Raw genomic sequence first — 21,680 nt, 5'->3', positions numbered from 1 at the left:
TCTTCTCTTTCTAATATAAAGCGGAGACTGGAGAGCGATGTGAAGTTGGCCAGAGGTTGGCAAATTGAAAATTGCTGATGCTGCCAACTTCGTTTCTCTTAAGGTCACTAAAAGAAATGGCGCTTGATACAAATACATCTGTCAATAGATACGGAGACCATTTCATGTGCGAAAAATGTATATTTATCCATTTATAAAGCATACTAAACATCCCGCACTTCCTTTACAAATTATTTTTAATATAAGCTAGATCGAAGTTGGAGTAAAAATTAATCAGGCGGTCTCTTCATAAAAACTACTTTGCACTTCCTCGATTTAAATTCAAAATTATTACGAAGTTCCATAAATTCTTTAATTCTTTAATGCAGATTCTTTTTCTAATCGAAGAGCTTATTTTCCCTCTCTTACAAAACGAAAGAATTTAAATTATTAAAGATGCGTATTAGTATTTGTGTTGTTAAATTCATCATAAATTATATGATTATATATTATTCTAGCTTCAACTTCAAACTGCATTTTAAGATTGACAGTAACAGCGCATGGTTTGCAAAGCGAAAAATGTACATAAATTCACAAAAAATATCATTATATATAGGCACAGAGCTGATCCAGCCTGACCGTGTATTGGCACATTTTCCATTTACTTGATTGTTATTATAACAGTTATGACTAACTTAATATATAATGTAAATTGTTATTATTAAATTAATAATATTATTAAATATTTAAATTAGATTTTTAAAGTTACAGAAAAAACTTGTATGTAATAAAGCTTTTAATCATATAATTATATTAATTATCATTTGAAAAACAAGAATTCAAAACAATTTAGAGATAAGATTTTGAGCAATTGTCATTGAAATTACAATAAAAAAACAAGAACATGAAATATTCGCGTCGCGGTAACAACAATAAATTATCATAGACGACAAATCTATACCGAAGAAAATAAGAAACCCTAATTAACTCTAATTCATCGTTAATATTTTCACGTAAGCGTACGCGTTAATATAATGAAGCTCGCTGATGAATGTGAGCACCGACAGAATGGCGGGTATCTGCCACCATGTAAGCCTGACGTACTCCTGGATGCGACATCGCAGATTTCCGGGCAGAAATATCGCCAGGAGCATGTAATCCATCATCGCGTGAAAGTTGAACATCTTCCAGACGAGGGTGATGACCCAAAAGGCGGAACTCCTGAAGACAACGGTCTGTCTATCGTAGAAATCTTCCCGGTCGATCGGAGGACTGTTTTTATTGTCGATCTCCAGGAGATCCTGATACAAGGATATGTATCGGTTCCAAGCGATGCTTATTAAGGAGAAATGCAAGCTCACTATTAGCATATTATACAGGGGCGATTTCCGGTATGAGTTGGAGGAGACGGCACTGTGGGGCAGCGACGGTAGCAACGGCGCTCGCACGGGTCGCTCGTAATTGGTGCAATCGTTGGCGTTGCGCCTCAGGAAGACGAATAACGCGACTATGAGAGCGATGCAACCGAGAGCGTCGCAAATGCCATCCACGAAGAAGCCGATGGAGCCGACGTCGGACTTCTCGCCTTTGATATTGAGTCTCGTTCTCGCCACGTGCCCGTCCAGATCGTCCATCCAGGCCCTGACTTGGAACAACACGACGCCCACTTGCCTGCTGAAGAGAGAATTCCGCGCGATGCATCGGGCGCCGATCATGGCTATTATCACGTGGGAGACGCTGATGGCATTCGGCGTCAACCAGGTCCAAGAGCGACTGATACCCAGCAGATAATCCACCAGGGACGCCAGGGGACTTAAGATATAATGATTAGGGTGGTCCAGCATCATGGCCTTCACCGTCACCGTGCAAATCGGATTCAGATCGCAGAGGATGGGCGAGCGATACGGCAATGCCTGTGTGTTGTTCGCACGTGGGCGGATGTCATAATTCTGCACTCTGAAATAGAGTAGCAGATCCATCCCGATGAAGTATAGCGGTAACAGTAGCAGAAACGCCAAATATGTTTTGTTGACGAACGTCGGCAAAAACATCTTCGGAAATCAGAATCTCGCTACTTAATTTCTCTCCTTTAATCTTATACTTTCTTTCATTAATTGAATTAAATCGTATATAGTTACTTTTAATTTAATCAATGGCTTATTATCGTTATCTTTCTTATTTAATCAAGACAATCCAATAATAAGCCAATATCTTGTTATAGTAGAATATTATTTTTACCATTTAAAATTATCGGCACGTTTCGACTCCAACTCCATATGTGTGCGTGCCAGCGTACGCACATGTATGTGTATGTGTGTGTAAGACAAAGTTTTTTAAAAGTGCACGCCAGTCCTTTCAGCGTCATTAATCAATTGCCGTTGATATTTTTCTCGATAATCCTCTTCGTTCGTTTTCTTCTTTAGATATATTCAAATCCACAATACACGTATATGTATATAAAAACATGTATATATATAAATATACATATTAATTCTTCAAGTTCCCACCTCAAGACAAGAAAGCATTCAGACTTCAGACATTTATCATGATAACTGTGTGCACTATCGAAGCATCGATAACTACTACTATCACGCGATAAAAACTACGATGTTAAAGTCAATGCGTCATCCAGGCCGAACACACATTTTCGCTGCAAGTACAGAGATAGATTAGACAGGAATAGATCATGTTCTAATGTGTCATTATCACACAAGAATTGCAGTATATACGGACGGAAGAACTTAAACGTTCTGTAAACTCGAGTGTTTGTTGAATTAAGACGACACACGATTATACGAATATTTCTATCTATAATATTTTACAATGTCGAACTTTGATTCAAACCACTATAAGTAAATGCGCATTAGCATCGTATTAGAAGTACGTTTAATAAATGGTACATACGAACTGGCGCGCTCTTCGTGTAATACGTGTTTTATAACTTCGCTAGTCGAACGTGACTTGGTTTGCAAGTAAGATATATCTAATGCTTATTGGTCACATCACTTGCCGCGGGATTCTCCAAGACATGCTGAAGAGCACAAGAAACGTGTACGTAACAATATTTGAAGTTTCTGAAAAAAAAGATCAAAGTTACGCTAAATTAAACAATATCTTCAAATATTCGAAAGATTTTTTCGGTAGATTAACAACAAATGTAAATTATTGTATAAACTAGAACGTAAATTATTTTATAAACTATAATAGACATTGCGAGGATCAATTGGTATGTCGCATTTTAAATAATCCACTATTTCGTCTTTTGTATTTTAAATATATACTTGTGGATGATGTATATCTCTCGTCTAAAATGCATGAATACCTGTGCAATTTTTTAAATCTATATTATATATAATCTATTTTAAATCTATATTATATATATTTATTTTCAACAAATATTTTAATGTAATTTAACAATTAAAAAAGAACTTAAAAAGTCTACGGCGTAATATAAAACATTTATTTGAGAGATCGCGTATAATTTTAGCAAGCTTTTGTAAAATTCAATGAAAGTTCCTCTCTCTGTGTCTTTAAAAACAAAATTAGTTAATTGTTAAATGTGGAATTTTCTCTTGTTTCTTAACTTTCTTATGGGGTTTCTTTTTCTCCTTTCTTCGCAAAAATTTCAAAACTTGAGACGATATCTTATTTAATTATTATCAGCGTAAACAGATTTTCCAAAAAGGTCCGGGATTAAGTCGATGCAACATGAATTGCGGAGCTCACGGTGACGCAACTGTAATAAGAAATAACAATGGTATCAGTAAAAAAAAACTCGTAAAAGTGTGCGACATAAATATCAAGGTTGAATATGAACTTTTTAAAATGCTATTTGAATATCGAGAGATTAAAAATAACACTAAACAACAATGTCCAGTTAGATATTTACTTTCTCGGCGTTGACAGGCCTGCATCCGGAGTCTTGGGCTTCCACCACGCGAGGTCTCCAAGATCAATCAGGCATTAAATCATCACTCCCGTGACCCGTCCACCCTTAAAAGATTTCAATGGGTTACTGAATGTCATCGCTGATAATTAATAATATATATCAAACATGGCAACAAAAAAACTCAACGGTTTATGTGCGTCTTTTAATAAATTGTACAGAGGAAATGTATCCACGATAGACGCGATAGCGCAACGCACATACGCAACCGCGGACGAAGGAGATACTCAGGTTACTCATACTGGTCAGGTGAGATGTCCCTCGTTCACTCGTCAAAACAGTCCTTATATAAAATATTGGAAATTATTCTGCTCGTTCAAATAACGAAATTCACACAGATCTAGTGATACATATTTATGAAAGTATATATTTGATTTATTTATCGATTACCAAATAAACCGTAAACTCATTTTCTAGTATTGTCCTTCATGACTTCTTTGATAAATACTGTTTCTCTCTTTAATAATCGTTTCTTATCACACTTCATCAGGTATTCGAGAAAGACGATTATCGACTAGTAAGATTTCTGGACAGGCCGAAGGAAGTTAACAAAAATTGGGCGATTGAATTGATAGATGAAGTACCGCCGTCGCCCAAGAAAGATAGAATCGTAGCTTGCGACGGTGGCGGAGGTCCCCTTGGACATCCTAAAGTTTATATAAATCTGGTAAGATTTGTGTTAATATTAAAATGAGTAGCATGCTAAGTTATAATAAAACAAATTTTATTTCTAAGAAAGGTAAACTTATTTTATTCTTTCCTTTGCAGGATAAACCAGGCAATCATATCTGTGGCTACTGTGGTCTGCGCTTTTATAAGGAGGACCATCATTAGACGATCACTGTACATGAGTAGTTATATTAATTGTTAATTTATAAGTGTACTTTAGAATGTGATGTTTGTTGCAATAAATATGTAAAATAAAACCGGTACCTAATGCAACTCAATTATATTTGAATAAACGTTTAATAATTAATACACAAGTTGGATGTCAAGATGGGAATTTGTTTACTAAATTCTTTTTAAAAAATATTGTTCAACATTTATAAATTTATAAATTGAATCTACGTATATACTAAATTCAAAAATACAAGTACTTGAACATGTAGCACTTAGTAAATTTATTGATACTCCAATAAAGTCAGTGAAAGATACTTTTTTATAAATGCAAATAATGAGATTTAGATGTGTATTAATCTTCATAAGATTGCATTTATGTACAAGAAACATCTTTTAAACGCACATTCAAGATTTAAATAATAGTTTTAACAAATTTAAGTTTTATTGCAATAGAGAAATTTTAACACTAATGACGAGAATATATTTACTGAAAAGATTTATTCAAGATTCATCTTTCTTTAACTCACATACTTCATCTGCATTCGCATCTCATAAGGCTGTCTTTTGACTGTTCATACTTAAAGGTATAGCTTGCAGTTCTGTTCTCATACAAAGGAATTCTCCGCAGACACACATTATACTTAACGACACGAGATTTAAACACCACCAGCTAAAAGACGTTGGATAAGTTCCGTTGTATGCCCAACAACAGATCAGATGAATCCAATGGGCTGTGCACGCAAAGTCCATGCATAATTTTGTTCTTTGCACTAGCCACCATAATGCAAGAGCGCCTACGAAGGCATTTAGGACAAACATAACAATAACTAGCTGCCCTCCAAAATCACGAACGTGTATCTCTTTATATTGAAACACATAATCCAACGATTTTGTCCAGCCCAATATCGATGCGACAATCCAAATCCAGAATCCAAGGCAAAGATACATAACGGTCTGCACGGCGATTATCTGGGAAATTATGAGAATGGGATCCCATGTTGTTTTGCGAAATTGCCCAGAGAGATTATTCATTTTCTTGCACTAGGAATGGTACCTATTCGAGAAATAAAAGTCTTCTAAATAGATACACCCAAACTTTCATCATTCTAGACTTCTGAATCCAGTATCTGTAAATAACGAAGCAACTACATATATATTGTTGAAATAGAATGAAGGAAATGTGAAATTTAAATGTTAAAACATAACAATATCTAATATACACACAAAATATATAATTTAAGATATTGGTGGACAGGTATGTTGAGGCTAGAATATTACCATACAAGTATAATACTTACATTGTGACTCGAAAGTCAAAACACAGGTACAATCCAATCTGAATAATTTTTCCAGATACATTTAGTATGATAACAGACGAAAGGAAGACGTGTATAAATAGAATTACAGCATAGACATAATATGAAAATAGCTGTGCATGATTAGCTCACACAACAGCATTGGATGCAAGACGTCGATCAGTCTCATTTGTTCCAAATCATAGAAATGTCTTCCCTGTCAAATCGACGTAAATAAAAAAATATGCAAGACGTAAAGATGTTTTCATCAGAAATGCATTTGATCACAGACACAGTTTACGTTTGTTCGTCACCATTCGTCACCTCATCCAGACCCAATCAGCTGTGCACAGGGTAGAGTCCCTATATAATTATTATATAGGGACTCTAGCACAGGGTGCACGATAAGGCCCTCTGAGAAAGTGGACGTCAACTACGTCGTTACGCTCGGTAACGATATATGGGTTCGTATCCGTGCTATGGTTCGTGTCCGAACTACTCAGATGGAAAGGATATACTGGTCGCGTAAGCCCCTCCTCTGTCCGTGTACGCTCGGCACTCGGCAAACTTTGAGCGAGGAGAGAAGGGCAGACATACATTATACAATCTGCTGTTTCCTCTCTTGAGCTGTGACGTAGCTGCTTGAAACAATGTTTATTCTAGTTCAGACGATGGCCATCACTTATTTTAAATAAGAAAGTTATTGGTTTTTACGTTTCTGATATCTAGAACAGCTAGAATCATTTACTTCGTCTCTCATTTACGTCTTTTAGTGATCAGGATATAACATAGAAAAAAACATTTTCTTACTTAAAAAATAAAAATATATTCTTAAAATAAGATTAAAAGAACATTAAAAGTAAACAAAAACTACTTAAATTATCAGTTTTTTGTATAGACGGACACATGCGGATATCTTTCCCTCCATTGATCAACTAATCGATCACTTATATTACACCGCGTGAGAGAAAACTTCTGCAATTTAGGACATTGTTTCAAAATAATGGAATATTTATCAGGATCATCAAGATCCTTCACACAATCAAGATATAACTTTTTTAAGTTTTTGCACTGCGCTAGTAATTCCAACCGGTGATCAGTGAGGACAGGAAAGAACAAATGAATTTCTTGCAAGTGTTGATAAGAAGAAAATAATCTAAATAAGCTGTCATCATTAACTGGATATTTGTATCTGTAACAAAAAGCATATAATTATAGTACAGAATTTTAATTGCAAAGAAAAAATTCATGTAACTTTTTCAAGATGCTCGCAAGAGAAGCAAACAAATTTCAATAAAGAATACAATAATATGTATTTTAAAAGAAAATGTAACGCACATACTTACGAAAAAATAAGGTGCACTTTTTGTAAATTCTTACAGTTAGCGAGAGCACTAATACCCTGAGATGTAATATGTCCATCTGTGCTTATGAACAGTGTACGTATTACTTCCAAGTCACGACAAGAATTTGCCAAAGTTATTAAAATCTCATCATTCATGGAGACTCCCATATCTACCTCACGTATCTGTGGATTATTTTGCAGTATTTTGCAAATATTTTCTGTTGTGATTGGCAGCCTCGAAAACATGATGCATTCCAAATTATTTAGCCTCTCGAGGTACAAAAATTCATCATCGTCGTTGTCGACGTCGATGCCGTATTCCATGCCCTGACAAAATCTTAGATCCAATTCTAAGAAAAATTTGCATTAGTTGTTATGCTATTTACCCATAATCTTGACAATTATATATATATATACTATATGCATATACCTTTCAAATCTTTGCATGTCTTTGAAATTTCAAAAGACAGTTGGAATACTGTTGAGGAATAATGTATGGTGCAATAACTTAGATTTAAATGCGTTAAACGCCTGCCGCAATTATTAAGAAAGTTTATGAAATCATTAACATGAAAGTAGCTTCCTTTAAGATCTAATTGTTGCAAATATTTACATCTAGGTGTAAAATAATAAAATATATCGCACATATATTTCTCAGATTTATCACGCATGTTCAAACGTGTATAGAGTCTAGGATCCCGTGTTAAAATATCAAAGCGCCTATTATTTACTTCATTCATTCGGCATAACGTTTTCAAATCCAAGTATTTAAATGTTTTTAGTAGTATTTCATTCTGTAAAGATAGAATATAATTAATATAATACAAAATAAATACTTTAATACTCAAAGTACGAAATGTCATTGCAATAAATATTGTGATAAAAAATAGACTTCTTAGAATACTTTACAGGAAGCGCAGATAAACTGCAACGTGATAGCTCCTTGGATTCATCCGAAGAGAGTTTCATACTGTTTGATACTTGCAGTTGTAATGCATTAGCCTCATCCGTAACTGTGTCTCTCTGCCTACGTAATTCACAATTTTCCTTCTCCAACCTGTAATCCACATTAAATCAAATCCAATTACAAGATATTAAATGTTGATAACACTTCATTAAGAATAAACATTAGTCCTTTGCTATTTTATACAGTAATTATATTATTAGTTATGAAAATATTATAAATTTTTTTTATATATCGATATTAGAAATTGTAAGAACGTGACATTACCGTTTGACACAGATTCCTGTAATCTGTGCACTTCAATTTTCACTTCCTCAAGATTGCTACATATTTCTGTATTGCTCTTTTCCGCTAGCTCCAACTTGCCTCTACACTCGTCAAGATCCAACTTCTGCTCTGCAAGTTCCTTCTGCGCCGTCTCTAAATTTTGCTCTGTAAGTCAACATACGATATAAAGTTCTCGGCCTTCCATTTATTTATGCAAAATTCTTTATTTTGAGATAAATTTTGGCCATGAATTATGGCTTTCGATATTTGAGACTAAAGAAGTTTACATTGACCTAGTTTACACCGTGCGACCTGATCGCGACCTGACCTATACCCTGACCTAAAATAGGCTTCTAAACAAAACGTTTACACCATGTAGACCTATGATACTTTTGGGTCAAATATAAGTAAAAATTATCTATTAGTATCTATTGGTACATTCTCTGCACTTTAGGCGATCTTTAGGTCACCTGCGTTTACACTTGTTACGTCATGTGGCCTAATTTAGGTCAGGGCACGCGAAAAAGAGACCTGACCCAAGCGAGGTCACAACTGTTTACATCGTCGCGACCTATCGTGTTTGGGTTGAATATAAGGTATAGGTCGCGGCCTAAACGCACGGTGTAAACTAGGCCATTATTGAGTCTCGAGTAAATAACGAAAGTATTGTTAGAAGAAAAAGAAACCTAAATTCGAGAAAGGTACATAAAAAGCGCCGGCATTTCAGAAGTATGTAAATAAAACGAGCGTCCCCCTCAAATATTCGAAGCTGTTAAAAATTCAAAACGGCGCGTCCAGCTTACCCAAACATTTTCGGCTGGTCTCGAAAACCGCCTTGGCGGTTATGAACTCCTCGAACTTTGCATTAAAATGCGCATTGATCTTCCTCGTTAATTCTCTCGGGATTTGCGCCAGCTCCTCCTCACTCGCGATCTCGCGAAGAACGTTGGGCTCGCTCTCCTCGACCGCTTCCATGTCGATCGGATAATTTCTTCGACGATTGGATCAGTCGAGCTTCACAACCGACGTTTTCAGATTCCAAGGTTGAGGTGTTGAATTTCTCTGAGCAGGCACCACATTTGCGTCTCAGTTAATAAACGTTATCACGTTTCTGCAACGGACACGAACGTTTTACCGCTCCTGGACCGCTTCGTCGTTCGTCGTCAGCGTCACGTGTTACGTAGCGCAAGCGCAAATCAGTACGTCAGTGCAGAGTGCAGAGTGTGCAGACCCTCCTGCCCCTCCTGCCTCCTGGAGCAAGAATCAAAGCTAGTCAGAATAGCCAACAGTCTGGTTAAATCCCAGGGTGACCAGATTATCCGACTGCAAAGGGTTCTATTAAAACGATCCCGTGATTGGTCCGCTGATTCCGCTTCGGGTCATAACGTTCGGAAAAACATAAGGCGACAGGCACTGAACTAGTAATTTCGACTCGTACGCCGCGGCCGCGGTACCGTTCGTTCACACGTTCCACGTTGACGAATTGACGACTACCATGCCGAACTTCCACGTAGCACGCGGCGGTGGCGGTGCGTGGTAATAATAGTTTGCACGGTTATGTCGGAGCACTGTAGGACCAGTGGTGTCGTCGTGAGTGGATGTTGATCTCGAATTGGTCAGTGTTCTTAACAGAAGGGTGCCGGCCGAGCAGCGGAATAAAATGAGAAACTTTAACATTTTTCTATTCGCGATCGTCTCGACGATCGCACTCGCGGCGAACGGAGGTAATACGATTTACAATTTATTCGCGTGACATATCGTGCGAGATACGCGTAAAGATCACAAGCATGAAATAACATCTGATTTGAGCTTTCAATTCTTTCTCGCCGTAATGATTCAGTCAAATATTGTCGGACGAACGATTTACGTGATCAAATGGCATTTCCTGATGTTTTACGAATTTTCTATTTTTCATTTTTATGCCAATTCTTATATGCGTATGTTTAGGGTGCTGAAACACTTTTATCATGAATAAAGTACTTAATATTGTGCAAAAGTAGGCACTTTGATTCAGGTTTAATGTGTAAATTGATATATTTATTACCGTATACTAATGAGAATTGAGTATTTTTATAAAGTACATTTAAATACTGACTTTACGTATTAAAAATATATTAATTTGTTATTACAACTGTTGCTGCTGTGTGCAGAGATCAATTTTGCGCAATACGTCACTTATAAAATTACTTAAAGATAATATTAAATATATTAAAATTTTATAGATCCTTACGTTTACATTTATACTTGTAGGATATGTCCAAGCTCAAGAAGATGAGAATATCGATGATATTGTTGATGTGGAAGGTGAAGAAGGAAGTATAATAACTGAGGAAGAAACAGAGGAAGATACTAGTAATGCCTCAGCTGATGCTGATACAACGATACTTTTCACAAAACCTATTCATAATACATTGTCTACCCTTGGTATTGAATTTTTCAACATTGAGATTAAAATGTACGATGTTTTTTTCTGTAATACTAAAATTTATTGTGAATTTGACAGAATTGCCAGCTGGAAATATAGTAGAATTTCTTGTGGGCTTCACTAACAAGGGTGAAAACGATTTTGTCTTGGAGTCGCTGGACGCTTCTTTCCGCTATGCAATGGACTTTAATTTTTACATTCAAAATTTCTCCACATTTACGTTTAACAAGATTGTGAAGCCCAAGCACGAAGCTACCTTAGCTTATTCTTTCGTACCATCCGAAAGTTTTGCTGGAAGACCGTTTGGCTTGAACGTTAACTTGAATTATAAAGATGCAGTACGTATGATATATAGTGGGACATGATATTGCATACAGAGTTTTAAAAAAGCGTTTAGTAGAGTTATATTATTAAAACTGATCTGAAAATCTCTGATTTTGGCAAAATCAATTATTTTAATGCATGTCGGTCAGGTCCTTCATTTATTTCAATGAGTATCACATACCCTTCATCGCATAAACTCTTTTTTTAACTCTGTATGTTTGGAAATATATTACTTTTCGCGTATTGATGTATTATATTTTTTTGCAGAATGGAATTTCCTACAATGACGCTGTCTTTAATGAAACCATACAAATTATAGAGCTAGACGATGGTCTTGATGGAGAAACTGTTTTCCTTTATATATTCCTCGCAGCATGTGTTATATTAACTCTCGTAGGAGGTCAACAATTATTATCATCTCTGGGACGCAGATCGCGTTCTTCTACCACTCGTAAAGCACCAGTAGAAATGGGTACATCTAACCCTAACAATGTAGATTACGATTGGTTGCCAAAAGAAACTCTCAACAGAATCAGTAAGTAATAGAAAGATCAGAAATCTGTTTGGCTATTTTTCTTTCCAATTTAATAATAACAAATCTCACTGTTGAGTCTTAATTGTTATCGTGAATAGTATAAATAGCTATTACAAATTTCTTGATTAATTTGTATCATTGTGTCAACAAATACTGTGTAAAGAGCATTATAATATCAAAGTTTATTACAAATTATGTTTTGTTTACAGATAAATCTCCTAGAACTCCAAAGCAAAGCCCAAGGCAAAGGAAAACAAAAAGATCAGCTGATGATTGAACTATATATTAATATTTATGTATGTATGTTATTTAAAAGTAACGCGGGAAAATCTGTATTGCACAAGATAACTGCAATAATTTTTGGAGAGGTGATTCTGAGTTCTTTAGTCTCTTCCATAATTTCTTAATTATGAAACAGATTATATGAACAAGAAATATCCAGTTTCGATAAGTAATCAATTTTGATAAGTAATACAGAACATGGAGTTCCTCAATGGGTTTTTTAATGAGATACTATTATGGAGAAAGCCATACGGCTATATTCTGTAATATTACAGAATACGTTGAACTTTATACATGTACGTTCAAAATCAATAGAATGGTATAGTTGATACCCAATGATCTTGTTTTTGCACAAAACCCATACATAGCTACATAGTACTTACATTAGAATGACGAGTTATATACATTTTTTTTCTGAGATTAATTGTCCATTTTTTTACGTAATTTGCATTATCACCACGGATAACATGAATGCATGTGTGCGTGCAGATAAAATTTGATCATTCTATAATTATATTATATTAGTATGTAAAAATTCAATAAAAAAGTTTTTTACGAAGACTGTCTCGTATATATGTTTCTCGCTGGAAATGTTTCTCTCGATTTAAAAAAATTTGTTCCCATTTAAAAAATATGTAAGAGATCTCGTCTAGAGAATACCAGCTAGAATCAAAATCCATTTTTATGTACCGTTCAAAACTAAAATTTTATTTTAGCTACTCCACTCTATTTGCATGTGTGGGCGCGCGCGCAGTATAACCTATACACCTATCTGTTTGTTAGCGCTACCGCGAACAGCCTGTAGCGCTAAGTAGCGTCTCCCCGAGCGCACTCTGAATGCCGTATCAGCATTATCAGCCGTATGCCGTGCGTACACGTAACCTGAAAAAAAAAAAAAAAAAAAACACCTGTCGCGAACATCGTATCCACCAGTATCCACGCACATCATTACTCCGCGAGACTTGGCTGTGATTAATTGAAACGGCATCGTAGAGACAAGCGCGTAAAATGTCAGATGTGAGAGAGTGGTACCGATCCTTACCGATCTTTACGAGATTTTGGTTATTTGGCACCGCGCTTGTGACGTTACTCGGCAGATTCGGAATTCTGAGCCCGCACACGCTGATCCTGTCCGACCGATATCTGAATAACTTCGAAGTCTGGCGGTCGATTACGTGCGTCTTGTATTATCCCCTCAGCCAGAGCACCGGCTTTCATTTCCTGATCAACTGCTACTTCTTGTACACTTACTCGTTGAGACTGGAGCGCGGGGAATATGAGGGGAAGTCCGCGGATTACGGCTTCCTGCTCATGTTCAATTGGATATGCTGCGTCTTCATCGGATACATCGGCCACTTCCCCCTGCTCATGGACCCTATGGTGCTCAGCGTGTTGTACGTGTGGTGTCAGCTAAACAAGGATGCCATTGTAAATTTCTGGTTTGGTATGCCTCGCTCCTTTTCTCATCATATTTCATTTATAAATAACAATAGTGTCATTACGTTGTAACGATAACGGTATTATATTGGCTGACATGGAAAACTCTGTCGTCAGGTACGCAATTCAAAGCCATGTACCTGCCCTGGGTCCTGTTTGGATTTAACTTGATTATCTCCGGTGGCGGCACGATGGAGTTTTATGGGATTCTGGTAGGACACCTGTACGTCTTCTTGAAATTTAAGTATCCTCAGGAGCTCGGTGGTCCGGAATTGCTTAAAACTCCTAAGATACTTGAAAGTTTCTTCCCATCTCAAAGAAGTGGGATTCGATCATTTGGGAATATACCTGCGCCAAGACCAGCGGGAGAGCAGAATGCTCAAGGAAGGCATATATTTGGGAGACACAACTGGGGAAGAGGTCATGTACTGGGTCAATAGTTAAAAAGTTAAAGAGAAAGACTTATGAACTCGATAAGAAATTTCTCATTTTATTATATCTGTTTCGCTGTCTACGACTGATATACAAGTCCTTACTTCTGCGTTACCGATTCTTCCAAATATCTGTTTGTTAACTTTTGTGCAATTCTGATAATTGAAATATGAGTTTAATATGTGCATTTTGATGCAATTTAATAAAATTAATATATTTATAAAATATGTATTTTATAAATATATAAAACTAAAAAGAAATTATATCTTTCACACAAAAATTATATCATTGTGAAAAATGGCAAAAATATTTTATGTTAATATTTAGCACTTGTAAATACATTATTAGTTCACGAATATTTTTTATAGGAATTATTATAATCTTCAATTTAATAACTGATTATTATTAATTGCACGTAATGAAGTATGTTCTTCTATTGTAATGACGTATCAGGAAATTGGTAAATATTGTTTTCTACAGATTTTTATAATTAATAATATAATTCTATGGAGTGTTTTTAAGTGTGCAAATGTATAAAATTTGCATATATCAATCTTATTATATTAGACATTTCAAAATAAAAAATTCTGAGAACATTAATCAACTTTCTAACATTTTCATGTAAATTTATGAAGAGTTATCCGTAAATTCGTGAAATGTTTTGAAGCAGAACTTCGATCATGCTCAATTTAATAACTACTGATGTAATTCATCTTGTTACGTGTACTTAAAAAATACAAATGGATAAAGTAATATACATGTGTAGTTAAGGAAATGTAACATAAGGAAATTACAACGTATGTTCAACTCCGTTTTAAGGTATTTTTTATTTTCTGCCCCTTACAAAATCTGTAAAAACATAAAAAAAACGAGATACTTAGTGATACACGCATTTCTATATTGCCGAAAAATTACTAGATTACATGATTTTTTATTGAGGTTGTCTCCTCAATGGCTAAATGCCTGCTAGCACTCGACACATCGTTTGATGTAGCCAGTGTTAGACAGGTGGATGGGATGCCAACCCCTACCAAGAGCTCAAAGTCAATACTGATCATTTTGACTGTTTAAGTTAAAAGATGAATAACTTTAAGATTATATTAATAATAAATTGCATAATTATATAACGATTAAATATACACACACATATATACATCATTAAAATATTTTGTCAAAAATGAAAAGCATGAACCAAGAGCCCTATACCTACCAACAATTATTCCTCCGGAACTTCCAATTCTCCAGCGTTGATGTCGTCTATAAGATCATGAGATGGTCTGCCTTCTACGGTGCATCCCACTGACTGACACGTGCCCAAAATTTCTTTGATAGTACCGCCGAGTGTTCGCGACATTGATCTCGATCTCATAGCACGGGCAATGGAAACGATATCATCGAATGACAGATTACCACTGTGCTTGATATTCTTTTGCCTTTTGCGGTCCCTGGGAGGCTCCTTGAGAGCTTTAATTATCAAAGAAGCAGCCGACGGCACAACTGTGATCGTGGCTTGTCGGTTCTGAATAGTCAGCTGGACTGTGATTTTTAAACCTTTCCAGTCACTGGTGGCCTTGGCAATGTCATCACCAACTTTTTTCGGAGACTGAAATATGAATATTATTTATCAGTCATCGATGCTTCTTTATTACATATGGTTAACTATACCTTTTAATCAATTTAAAATCAATATATTTTCTATATTTATATAGAAAATGTTCATTTAAGATATTTTATTTTCAATAAAATCTTATAAAAAATCATATTGGAATCACAAATTTTAATCCTAATGAATTCTACTCAAGGTTTATGAAAAATAAGTATAATTTATAATTTTTTATCCATTTGTAAATTTGAAAATAAATTTACAATAGAATTATCTATTTTAGAATATGTAATTCTTACTTTAAAAATAATTGATTTTTAAATATTTCTTCTTGACTATAAACATGCATGACAAATACAAGCAAGTTTTGGTACAAATAAATTCTTTCCAGACTTACCAAACCGAGAGGACCGATTTTAGGGGCAAGAGATGAAGTAGCTCCTACCTCACCACCAACGCATCGCAAAAATACTGAAAAACACAAGTAATTTAACATCTTTTTCTAGGTTATAAAAATTATAAAAGCTTTTACCTATGCTACACAAAAAATATTAATAAATTACCTTTCTTTATTTCATTTGGATCGAATTTGGGAGGCATTTTGGTAGTTTTTGTTACGGATTCTTAGAAGAAAACGCAGATGAAATCTGATGACGAGAAAATCGCGTCTCTAACCCACGAGTTCTACAACGGAAAGGCTGCTGTGGCTGCTGGCTGAGAAATAACCGGCGGGAACGGAAACCGGTTACCGGAACCAAGTCTCGGCAGTGTTGCCAATACATAGGCGATGAGCCTTTTTCTGCATTCAAATATTCAAAACACAATGGATGGTCAGGTTTGTTCTTTTTAGATGAACTTCTGACATTATCTTTTCTTTTTTTTCTTTCTTTGGTAATAATTTTATTTTCGTAAATATACATTAATAGTATATATAATATATATACACACGTGATGTGTGCGTGCATCTTATTTTATCTTATTTTAATTCTATAATCACAGTTACATTGAAAGCAAAGATTAAATTACAAAGCATAATTAAATCTTATATACGCGCATAGATTGTAAAAGATCTTATTCATCTCGAAATTTTTTTAGAAATTCAATAAGTATTGCTATGTATTATCGGTTGAGTCCGGTGGGAAGTTTGACGTGTCAATGAGAAGTTCTTCGTTTATATTCTGCAACTTTTCTTCCGATTCATACTCTTCAATGTCCTCGCTTGAATCCGTTAAAGTTTGCGGCCCGGTAGATTTGTACTGAAATGCGGAATGTGACAAGTCGACTTCGACCGGGAATAACGTTACCGTCGACAATAGATCCCGTGTATTGGCATAATACTTGGCTAGACCTGCTGCAAACTTGTGCAGCTGCCATACGACGTCCTGAACGTGCTTATTGTCCAGCAACTCAAGCTTTACCAGCACGTCTGAGCGAAGCTTCGCGAACCTCGCGCGAGCTTCCTGTCGACACCTCAGTACCAGACGATATTCATAATTGCCCGTTTCCACGCGATAAAGAGGCTCTTGCAGAGCGGCACAGCTCTGCTCCTCGTCATCCAATTCCTTTACCTTCAAACAGTAGGACAGATACTCGAATTTTGCATCGGCGTACTTGCTAATGGTCAACCGTGTATCTGGTATAGCCTTGTTAAGATATGTTCCCAAGTCACTCAGTATTGGTTTCAGGGTCTTTAGCATTATCACTCCAAACTTTTCCATTTGCCTGTGCTGCTCTCCAAATTGTCTGAAGGCTTCACTGGCACGTGGCTGCGGTTCTCGCACTCCTATGGCGGCAAAAGCATCTCCGAATACTGAAAAGAAACACAGTTGTGTGAATAAATAATTCTATGCAATACTTTTGACAATACTTGTTTGAAACTTTTGTACCTTTATAAATTTGTGTCAGATCGAAAAAAGCATGTAATGTAGCTTTAGCATGCGTTACAAGGCCTCTATAGAAATTTTCCGTGCGTTTCAACATCATCAATCTTTGGACAAGGGCGTCGTTACAAAGGATGGCTCGCGATAGTCCAAGTGCATCAGCTGTAGTGCTACCCATTCCTTCAACTAGCCTATGCTTTACCTGCAAATCCAGAAATTTACCGTTATTATATAATTTGTGCAGAATTGTGCTACAACATAATCAAATGTACGCACCTTTTTGAGAGCGATGTCGAGCGTACGGCCTTGTTTCGGATCGGCATGTAACTTGTTGTAATTAATGCTGACTTGCGAGTCGCAGGATTGTATCATTTTTGCAACCTCCACTTTAGTTTTACCCTTCACTGATGCTCCATTCACCGCAACAAGCTCGTCGCCCGCTTGAAGAGTACCGTCTGAAGCAACTGGGGTGTTGTCGAAAATTTGTACAATGTAAAGACATGGGCAAAGTGGTGCACCGCCGCCGATGCTTATACCGATTAGATTACTAGTATCCTTCTGTATTACGATGTTCCCAGATGTGATTGTCATACCCCTGAAATTTAATAAAAAATATGTGTAATATACCGTAATCTTTAAGTAAATACAAACATACAGCATGTTAAAGCTTTTACAAAAAAGTTATTAAATATACGATTTAAAAAATTCTCTGGTTTCTAAAGTTCCAATAGATATACAATATCTATCGGTATTTATTTATAATAAAAAAAAAGATATAATTACAAATCTATACATGTATAAAGACAGTTATCATAAATATAATTTATATCATATCCAAAATCATTAAAAATTTGTTAACATCATCTAAAGTTATGAAAATATTTAACAATATTTTATGCTGTGTGTAATGTCAAATTTTCATAAGAGTGCTTTTAAATTAGAAAAATCATAATAGTCATTATAAGTTTTATTAGTTTGAATACATTCTATGAGTTTCCGGCAACATTTACACAATAAATTATAATTCAATAATATAAATGTCTTTCAAAGAGAGATGTTTCATGACAAAACTTACAAGTGGTCGATGGGTCGCCGCTGTATATATCGATCTTGCGTAACCAATTCTATATCTGTTCTAGGTCCCGATAAGCAACAGTATAAAAGGAAGAAATTGAAATTTGGCGCAGAAAGAGAGATATATATGAAGCAAAAAGAAATGTCAAAAGTCAATATAAACACAAGAATAGTGCGTACATGCGATCTTCCATCATAGTCAGCTGGTGCATTTCCATGCTAGCCGATGGTACGGTGGTCAGAGCGACAGAAGCTTCATCCAAAGTTGATTCGTTCAAACTTTCAAGCATGCTAGTATTTGCGACTGTGGTTGAAATAGCCGAATCGCTAGACCTTCCCTTGAACTTTTCCCACCGCACCGTGGCATTCAGGCATGCATTTTACGACCAAAAAGAAAACGCAATAGGACTGTAATACAGCACAACGAATATAGTACGACAAATTTTGACTAATAATAAACAATCAAGATCCACGATCTTCTACATAACCAACATTTTATCCTCCTCGAAGAAGAAATCGTCCTCAAAGTCCATACCCAGCCCAGTCATGCTTGTTAATATCTGTAATGTGAGCGATCGTTATTTACATCTAGCGTTTCTTGCGCAATTTCTATTAATTTATTCAATATAAACGTAAAATATACGACAGGAATAGAATGTCGTCTGCAAAAATTATTACGTTGTGAGTTATCGTGTCAATGATAGATCCGGGATAAGTCGATACGCTTCTCGCACGTTTTCACATTTAATTAAAAACCAAAGCTAATAATAATTTAATAACTGATAAAACACGATATTGATAAACTATGTTTTATCAGAGAGAAGAATGAGAGACGACACGGCCCGGTTTTAGGTTAGGTGATCCGCGAACGCGATACGCCCTCTGGGAACGATGTAAAACGTGCACATGAACTACGTAGCCAATGTCCACGTGGGCCACGGGGTAACACATACGTGCACGATTTAGGTTGCGTTCCGTGCTAATGTCGGTAACGCAAAGTTATTGATTTTTCGTTATGTGAGCGAGCGAGAAGGTATAAGAGCGAGCGAGACAGTAATTGGAGTGAGCGAGATGAGAATAACACATGCAGAAGGCTCGGGGGTGGGGATCTGATCCTGATCGAGGATCGAGCATCGAGTCTTTTCCTTGCGCGCCGTTGTTCTTATGGGAGCAAATACTTTATCGAATGAAAATTCTTGTTTTGTTCCTCGTAGCTTTCCACTGCAACTCATTGCATCTGATCCATCCGATTTACCTACTTCAATAGTACAATCGTCAATGAAGCTTATATTACACAACCTGTAACAAACAATATATCAAAATATCAAAATAATCTCTTTTATTCCCTTGAATAAAATATATTTTTATTTATAGTAATTGCTGAAAGAAACTCATCAAATTAAGAAAAGAATTAAGAAAATGTATTATTAATTTTTTAATTTCCAAATTTGATTTTCTCAAAAACTTTATACAAAATTTTTTAATATACATTATTTATTATATATTATTATATATTATTTTATATACACTTTTGCAACTACTTTTCAACTGTATTTGCAATCGATTATTTATTTAAAAACACATACAATTAAGAAAAAAAGAATCTATAAAATGAGCAGCAGTGTTATGATATACAATGTAAAATACATATACAGTTGAAAAAGTAATCCTATGTAGGGCGGCAGTGTGGTCTAGTGGTAGAGCGCCAGACTCGTAATCTGAGGAACCAGGTTCGAGTCCACTAGAGCCATGGAAAGTTTTTTCCGAAAGCTGCGCCCCCTCCGTGCAAGATTTATTTATAGGCCCCTTGTGCGGAGCAAACTGGGCTCCGTCTTTCGGAAGAGACGTTAAACCGTTGGTCCAAAAACAAGACTTCGTATCTTATAGAAATTCAAAATTGACCTATCTACTTAAGCCGTTTCTCGAAAAAAAAAAAGAAAGCAAGACAGTCTTGCTTTCGAGAAACGGCTTAAGTAGATAGGTCAATTTTGAATTTCTATAAGATACGAAGTCTCGTTTTTGGACCAACGGTTTAACGTCTCTTCCGAAAGACGGAGCCCAGTTTGCTCCGCACAAGGGGCCTATAAATCTTGCACGGAGGGGGCGCAGCTTTCGGAAAAAACTTTCCATGGCTCTAGTGGACTCGAACCTGGTTCCTCAGATTACGAGTCTGGCGCTCTACCACTAGACCACACTGCCGCCCTTGGTCTTCGTATGTATTTTACATCATAACACTGCTGCTCATTTTATAGATTCTTTTTTTTTCTTAATTGTATGATGTGTTTTTAAATAAATAATCAATTACAAATACAATTGAGAAGTAGTTGAAAAAGCGTATAGAAAATAATATATAATAATATATAATAAATAATGTATATTAAAAAATTTTATATAAAGTTTTTGGGAAAATCAAATTTGGAAATTAAAAAATTAATAATACATTTTCTTAATTCTTTTCTTAATTTGATGAGTTTCTTTCAGCAATTACTATAAATAAAAATATATTTTATTCAAGGGAATAAAAGAGATTATTTTGGTATTTTGATATATTGTTTGTTACAGGTTGTGTAATATAAGCTTCATTGACGATTGTACTATTGAAGTAGGTAAATCGGATGGATCAGATGCAATGAGTTGCAGTGGAAAGCTACGAGGAACAAAACAAGAATTTTCATTCGATAAAGTATTTGCTCCCATAAGAACAACGGCGCGCAAGGAAAAGACTCGATGCTCGATCCTCGATCAGGATCAGATCCCCACCCCCGAGCCTTCTGCATGTGTTATTCTCATCTCGCTCACTCCAATTACTGTCTCGCTCGCTCTTATACCTTCTCGCTCGCTCACATAACGAAAAATCAATAACTTTGCGTTACCGACATTAGCACGGAACGCAACCTAAATCGTGCACGTATGTGTTACTCCGTGGCCCACGTGGACATTGGCTACGTAGTTCATGTGCACGTTTTACATCGTTCCCAGAGGGCGTATCGCGTTCGCGGATCACCCAAAACCGGGCCGTGTCGTCTCTCATTCTTCTCTCTGGTTTTATACA

At 35.9% G+C, this 21,680-nt stretch overlaps 8 protein-coding genes across 17 annotated transcripts; 3 read left to right on the top strand and 5 right to left on the bottom strand.

Annotated features, from left to right (window-relative positions):
• Nucleotides 1–160: 160 nt before the first annotated feature.
• LOC139768495 (ceramide phosphoethanolamine synthase-like) lies at nucleotides 161–4,003 on the bottom strand. 2 transcript variants are annotated; one of them, XM_071698724.1, is made up of 4 exons: nucleotides 3,869–4,003; nucleotides 2,884–3,715; nucleotides 2,218–2,629; nucleotides 161–1,935 (listed from the first exon to the last, which is right to left on the bottom strand). In XM_071698724.1, the coding sequence occupies exon 4, from the start codon at nucleotides 1,824–1,826 to the stop codon at nucleotides 969–971; it is 858 nt and encodes a 285-aa protein (XP_071554825.1). In that variant the 5' UTR covers nucleotides 1,827–1,935; nucleotides 2,218–2,629; nucleotides 2,884–3,715; nucleotides 3,869–4,003; the 3' UTR covers nucleotides 161–968. The 2 variants fall into 2 exon arrangements, with proteins under 2 accessions (XP_071554825.1, XP_071554823.1); XM_071698722.1 differs by having other exon boundaries at nucleotides 161–2,629; nucleotides 2,884–3,053; nucleotides 3,564–3,715.
• A 30-nt stretch (nucleotides 4,004–4,033) lies between these two features.
• Nucleotides 4,034–4,872, top strand: Nd-13a (NADH dehydrogenase (ubiquinone) 13 kDa A subunit). Its single transcript, XM_071698727.1, has 3 exons — nucleotides 4,034–4,174; nucleotides 4,416–4,592; nucleotides 4,694–4,872. Exons 1-3 carry the CDS (start codon nucleotides 4,034–4,036, stop codon nucleotides 4,757–4,759), a joined length of 384 nt encoding a protein of 127 aa, XP_071554828.1. The 3' UTR covers nucleotides 4,760–4,872.
• Nucleotides 4,873–5,244: 372 nt separating this feature from the next.
• Sys1 (Sys1 golgi trafficking protein) lies at nucleotides 5,245–6,418 on the bottom strand. The gene is made up of 2 exons (XM_071698726.1): nucleotides 6,064–6,418; nucleotides 5,245–5,892 (listed from the first exon to the last, which is right to left on the bottom strand). Exon 2 carries the CDS (start codon nucleotides 5,795–5,797, stop codon nucleotides 5,315–5,317), a length of 483 nt encoding a protein of 160 aa, XP_071554827.1. The 5' UTR covers nucleotides 5,798–5,892; nucleotides 6,064–6,418; the 3' UTR covers nucleotides 5,245–5,314.
• A 443-nt stretch (nucleotides 6,419–6,861) lies between these two features.
• On the bottom strand, nucleotides 6,862–9,823 carry LOC139768494 (uncharacterized). Of its 3 annotated transcripts, XM_071698720.1 has the most exons (7): nucleotides 9,440–9,822; nucleotides 8,637–8,801; nucleotides 8,315–8,462; nucleotides 7,836–8,199; nucleotides 7,580–7,755; nucleotides 7,407–7,482; nucleotides 6,862–7,252 (listed from the first exon to the last, which is right to left on the bottom strand). In XM_071698720.1, the coding sequence occupies exons 3-7, from the start codon at nucleotides 8,372–8,374 to the stop codon at nucleotides 7,137–7,139; spliced, it is 792 nt and encodes a 263-aa protein (XP_071554821.1). In that variant the 5' UTR covers nucleotides 8,375–8,462; nucleotides 8,637–8,801; nucleotides 9,440–9,822; the 3' UTR covers nucleotides 6,862–7,136. The 3 variants fall into 3 exon arrangements, with proteins under 3 accessions (XP_071554821.1, XP_071554820.1, XP_071554822.1); XM_071698719.1 differs by having other exon boundaries at nucleotides 7,407–7,755; nucleotides 9,440–9,823; XM_071698721.1 differs by having other exon boundaries at nucleotides 7,407–7,755.
• Nucleotides 9,824–10,112: 289 nt separating this feature from the next.
• Nucleotides 10,113–12,761, top strand: L(1)g0320 (signal sequence receptor subunit 1 l(1)G0320). The gene is made up of 5 exons (XM_071698710.1): nucleotides 10,113–10,360; nucleotides 10,887–11,060; nucleotides 11,140–11,399; nucleotides 11,653–11,920; nucleotides 12,130–12,761. Exons 1-5 carry the CDS (start codon nucleotides 10,297–10,299, stop codon nucleotides 12,195–12,197), a joined length of 834 nt encoding a protein of 277 aa, XP_071554811.1. The 5' UTR covers nucleotides 10,113–10,296; the 3' UTR covers nucleotides 12,198–12,761.
• A 222-nt stretch (nucleotides 12,762–12,983) lies between these two features.
• On the top strand, nucleotides 12,984–14,883 carry Der-1 (derlin 1). Its single transcript, XM_071698711.1, has 2 exons — nucleotides 12,984–13,646; nucleotides 13,757–14,883. The coding sequence occupies exons 1-2, from the start codon at nucleotides 13,211–13,213 to the stop codon at nucleotides 14,077–14,079; spliced, it is 759 nt and encodes a 252-aa protein (XP_071554812.1). The 5' UTR covers nucleotides 12,984–13,210; the 3' UTR covers nucleotides 14,080–14,883.
• Nucleotides 14,880–16,398, bottom strand: Rpl12 (ribosomal protein L12). Its single transcript, XM_071698712.1, has 4 exons — nucleotides 16,238–16,398; nucleotides 16,072–16,145; nucleotides 15,282–15,674; nucleotides 14,880–14,920 (listed from the first exon to the last, which is right to left on the bottom strand). Exons 1-3 carry the CDS (start codon nucleotides 16,272–16,274, stop codon nucleotides 15,288–15,290), a joined length of 498 nt encoding a protein of 165 aa, XP_071554813.1. The 5' UTR covers nucleotides 16,275–16,398; the 3' UTR covers nucleotides 14,880–14,920; nucleotides 15,282–15,287.
• Nucleotides 16,399–16,538: 140 nt separating this feature from the next.
• Pick1 (protein interacting with PRKCA 1) lies at nucleotides 16,539–19,950 on the bottom strand. 7 transcript variants are annotated; one of them, XM_071698702.1, is made up of 7 exons: nucleotides 19,307–19,949; nucleotides 19,121–19,188; nucleotides 18,809–19,036; nucleotides 18,630–18,689; nucleotides 17,831–18,149; nucleotides 17,561–17,756; nucleotides 16,539–17,484 (listed from the first exon to the last, which is right to left on the bottom strand). In XM_071698702.1, the coding sequence occupies exons 3-7, from the start codon at nucleotides 18,916–18,918 to the stop codon at nucleotides 16,787–16,789; spliced, it is 1,383 nt and encodes a 460-aa protein (XP_071554803.1). In that variant the 5' UTR covers nucleotides 18,919–19,036; nucleotides 19,121–19,188; nucleotides 19,307–19,949; the 3' UTR covers nucleotides 16,539–16,786. The 7 variants fall into 7 exon arrangements, with proteins under 7 accessions (XP_071554803.1, XP_071554808.1, XP_071554804.1 ...); XM_071698707.1 differs by having other exon boundaries at nucleotides 18,630–18,684; XM_071698703.1 differs by lacking the exon at nucleotides 18,809–19,036 and having other exon boundaries at nucleotides 19,307–19,950.
• Between the last annotated feature and the right edge of the window lie 1,730 nt (nucleotides 19,951–21,680).

Source organism: Temnothorax nylanderi, unplaced genomic scaffold (genome assembly GCF_030848795.1).
Source record: "Temnothorax nylanderi isolate EJ_2023f unplaced genomic scaffold, tnyl_v1.0 TNYL_tig0016_pilon, whole genome shotgun sequence".
Taxonomy (NCBI): Eukaryota; Metazoa; Arthropoda; class Insecta; order Hymenoptera; family Formicidae; genus Temnothorax; species Temnothorax nylanderi.
Note: the sequence above shows the minus strand (reverse complement) of the source record. Positions and strands in the feature narration are given on the sequence as shown.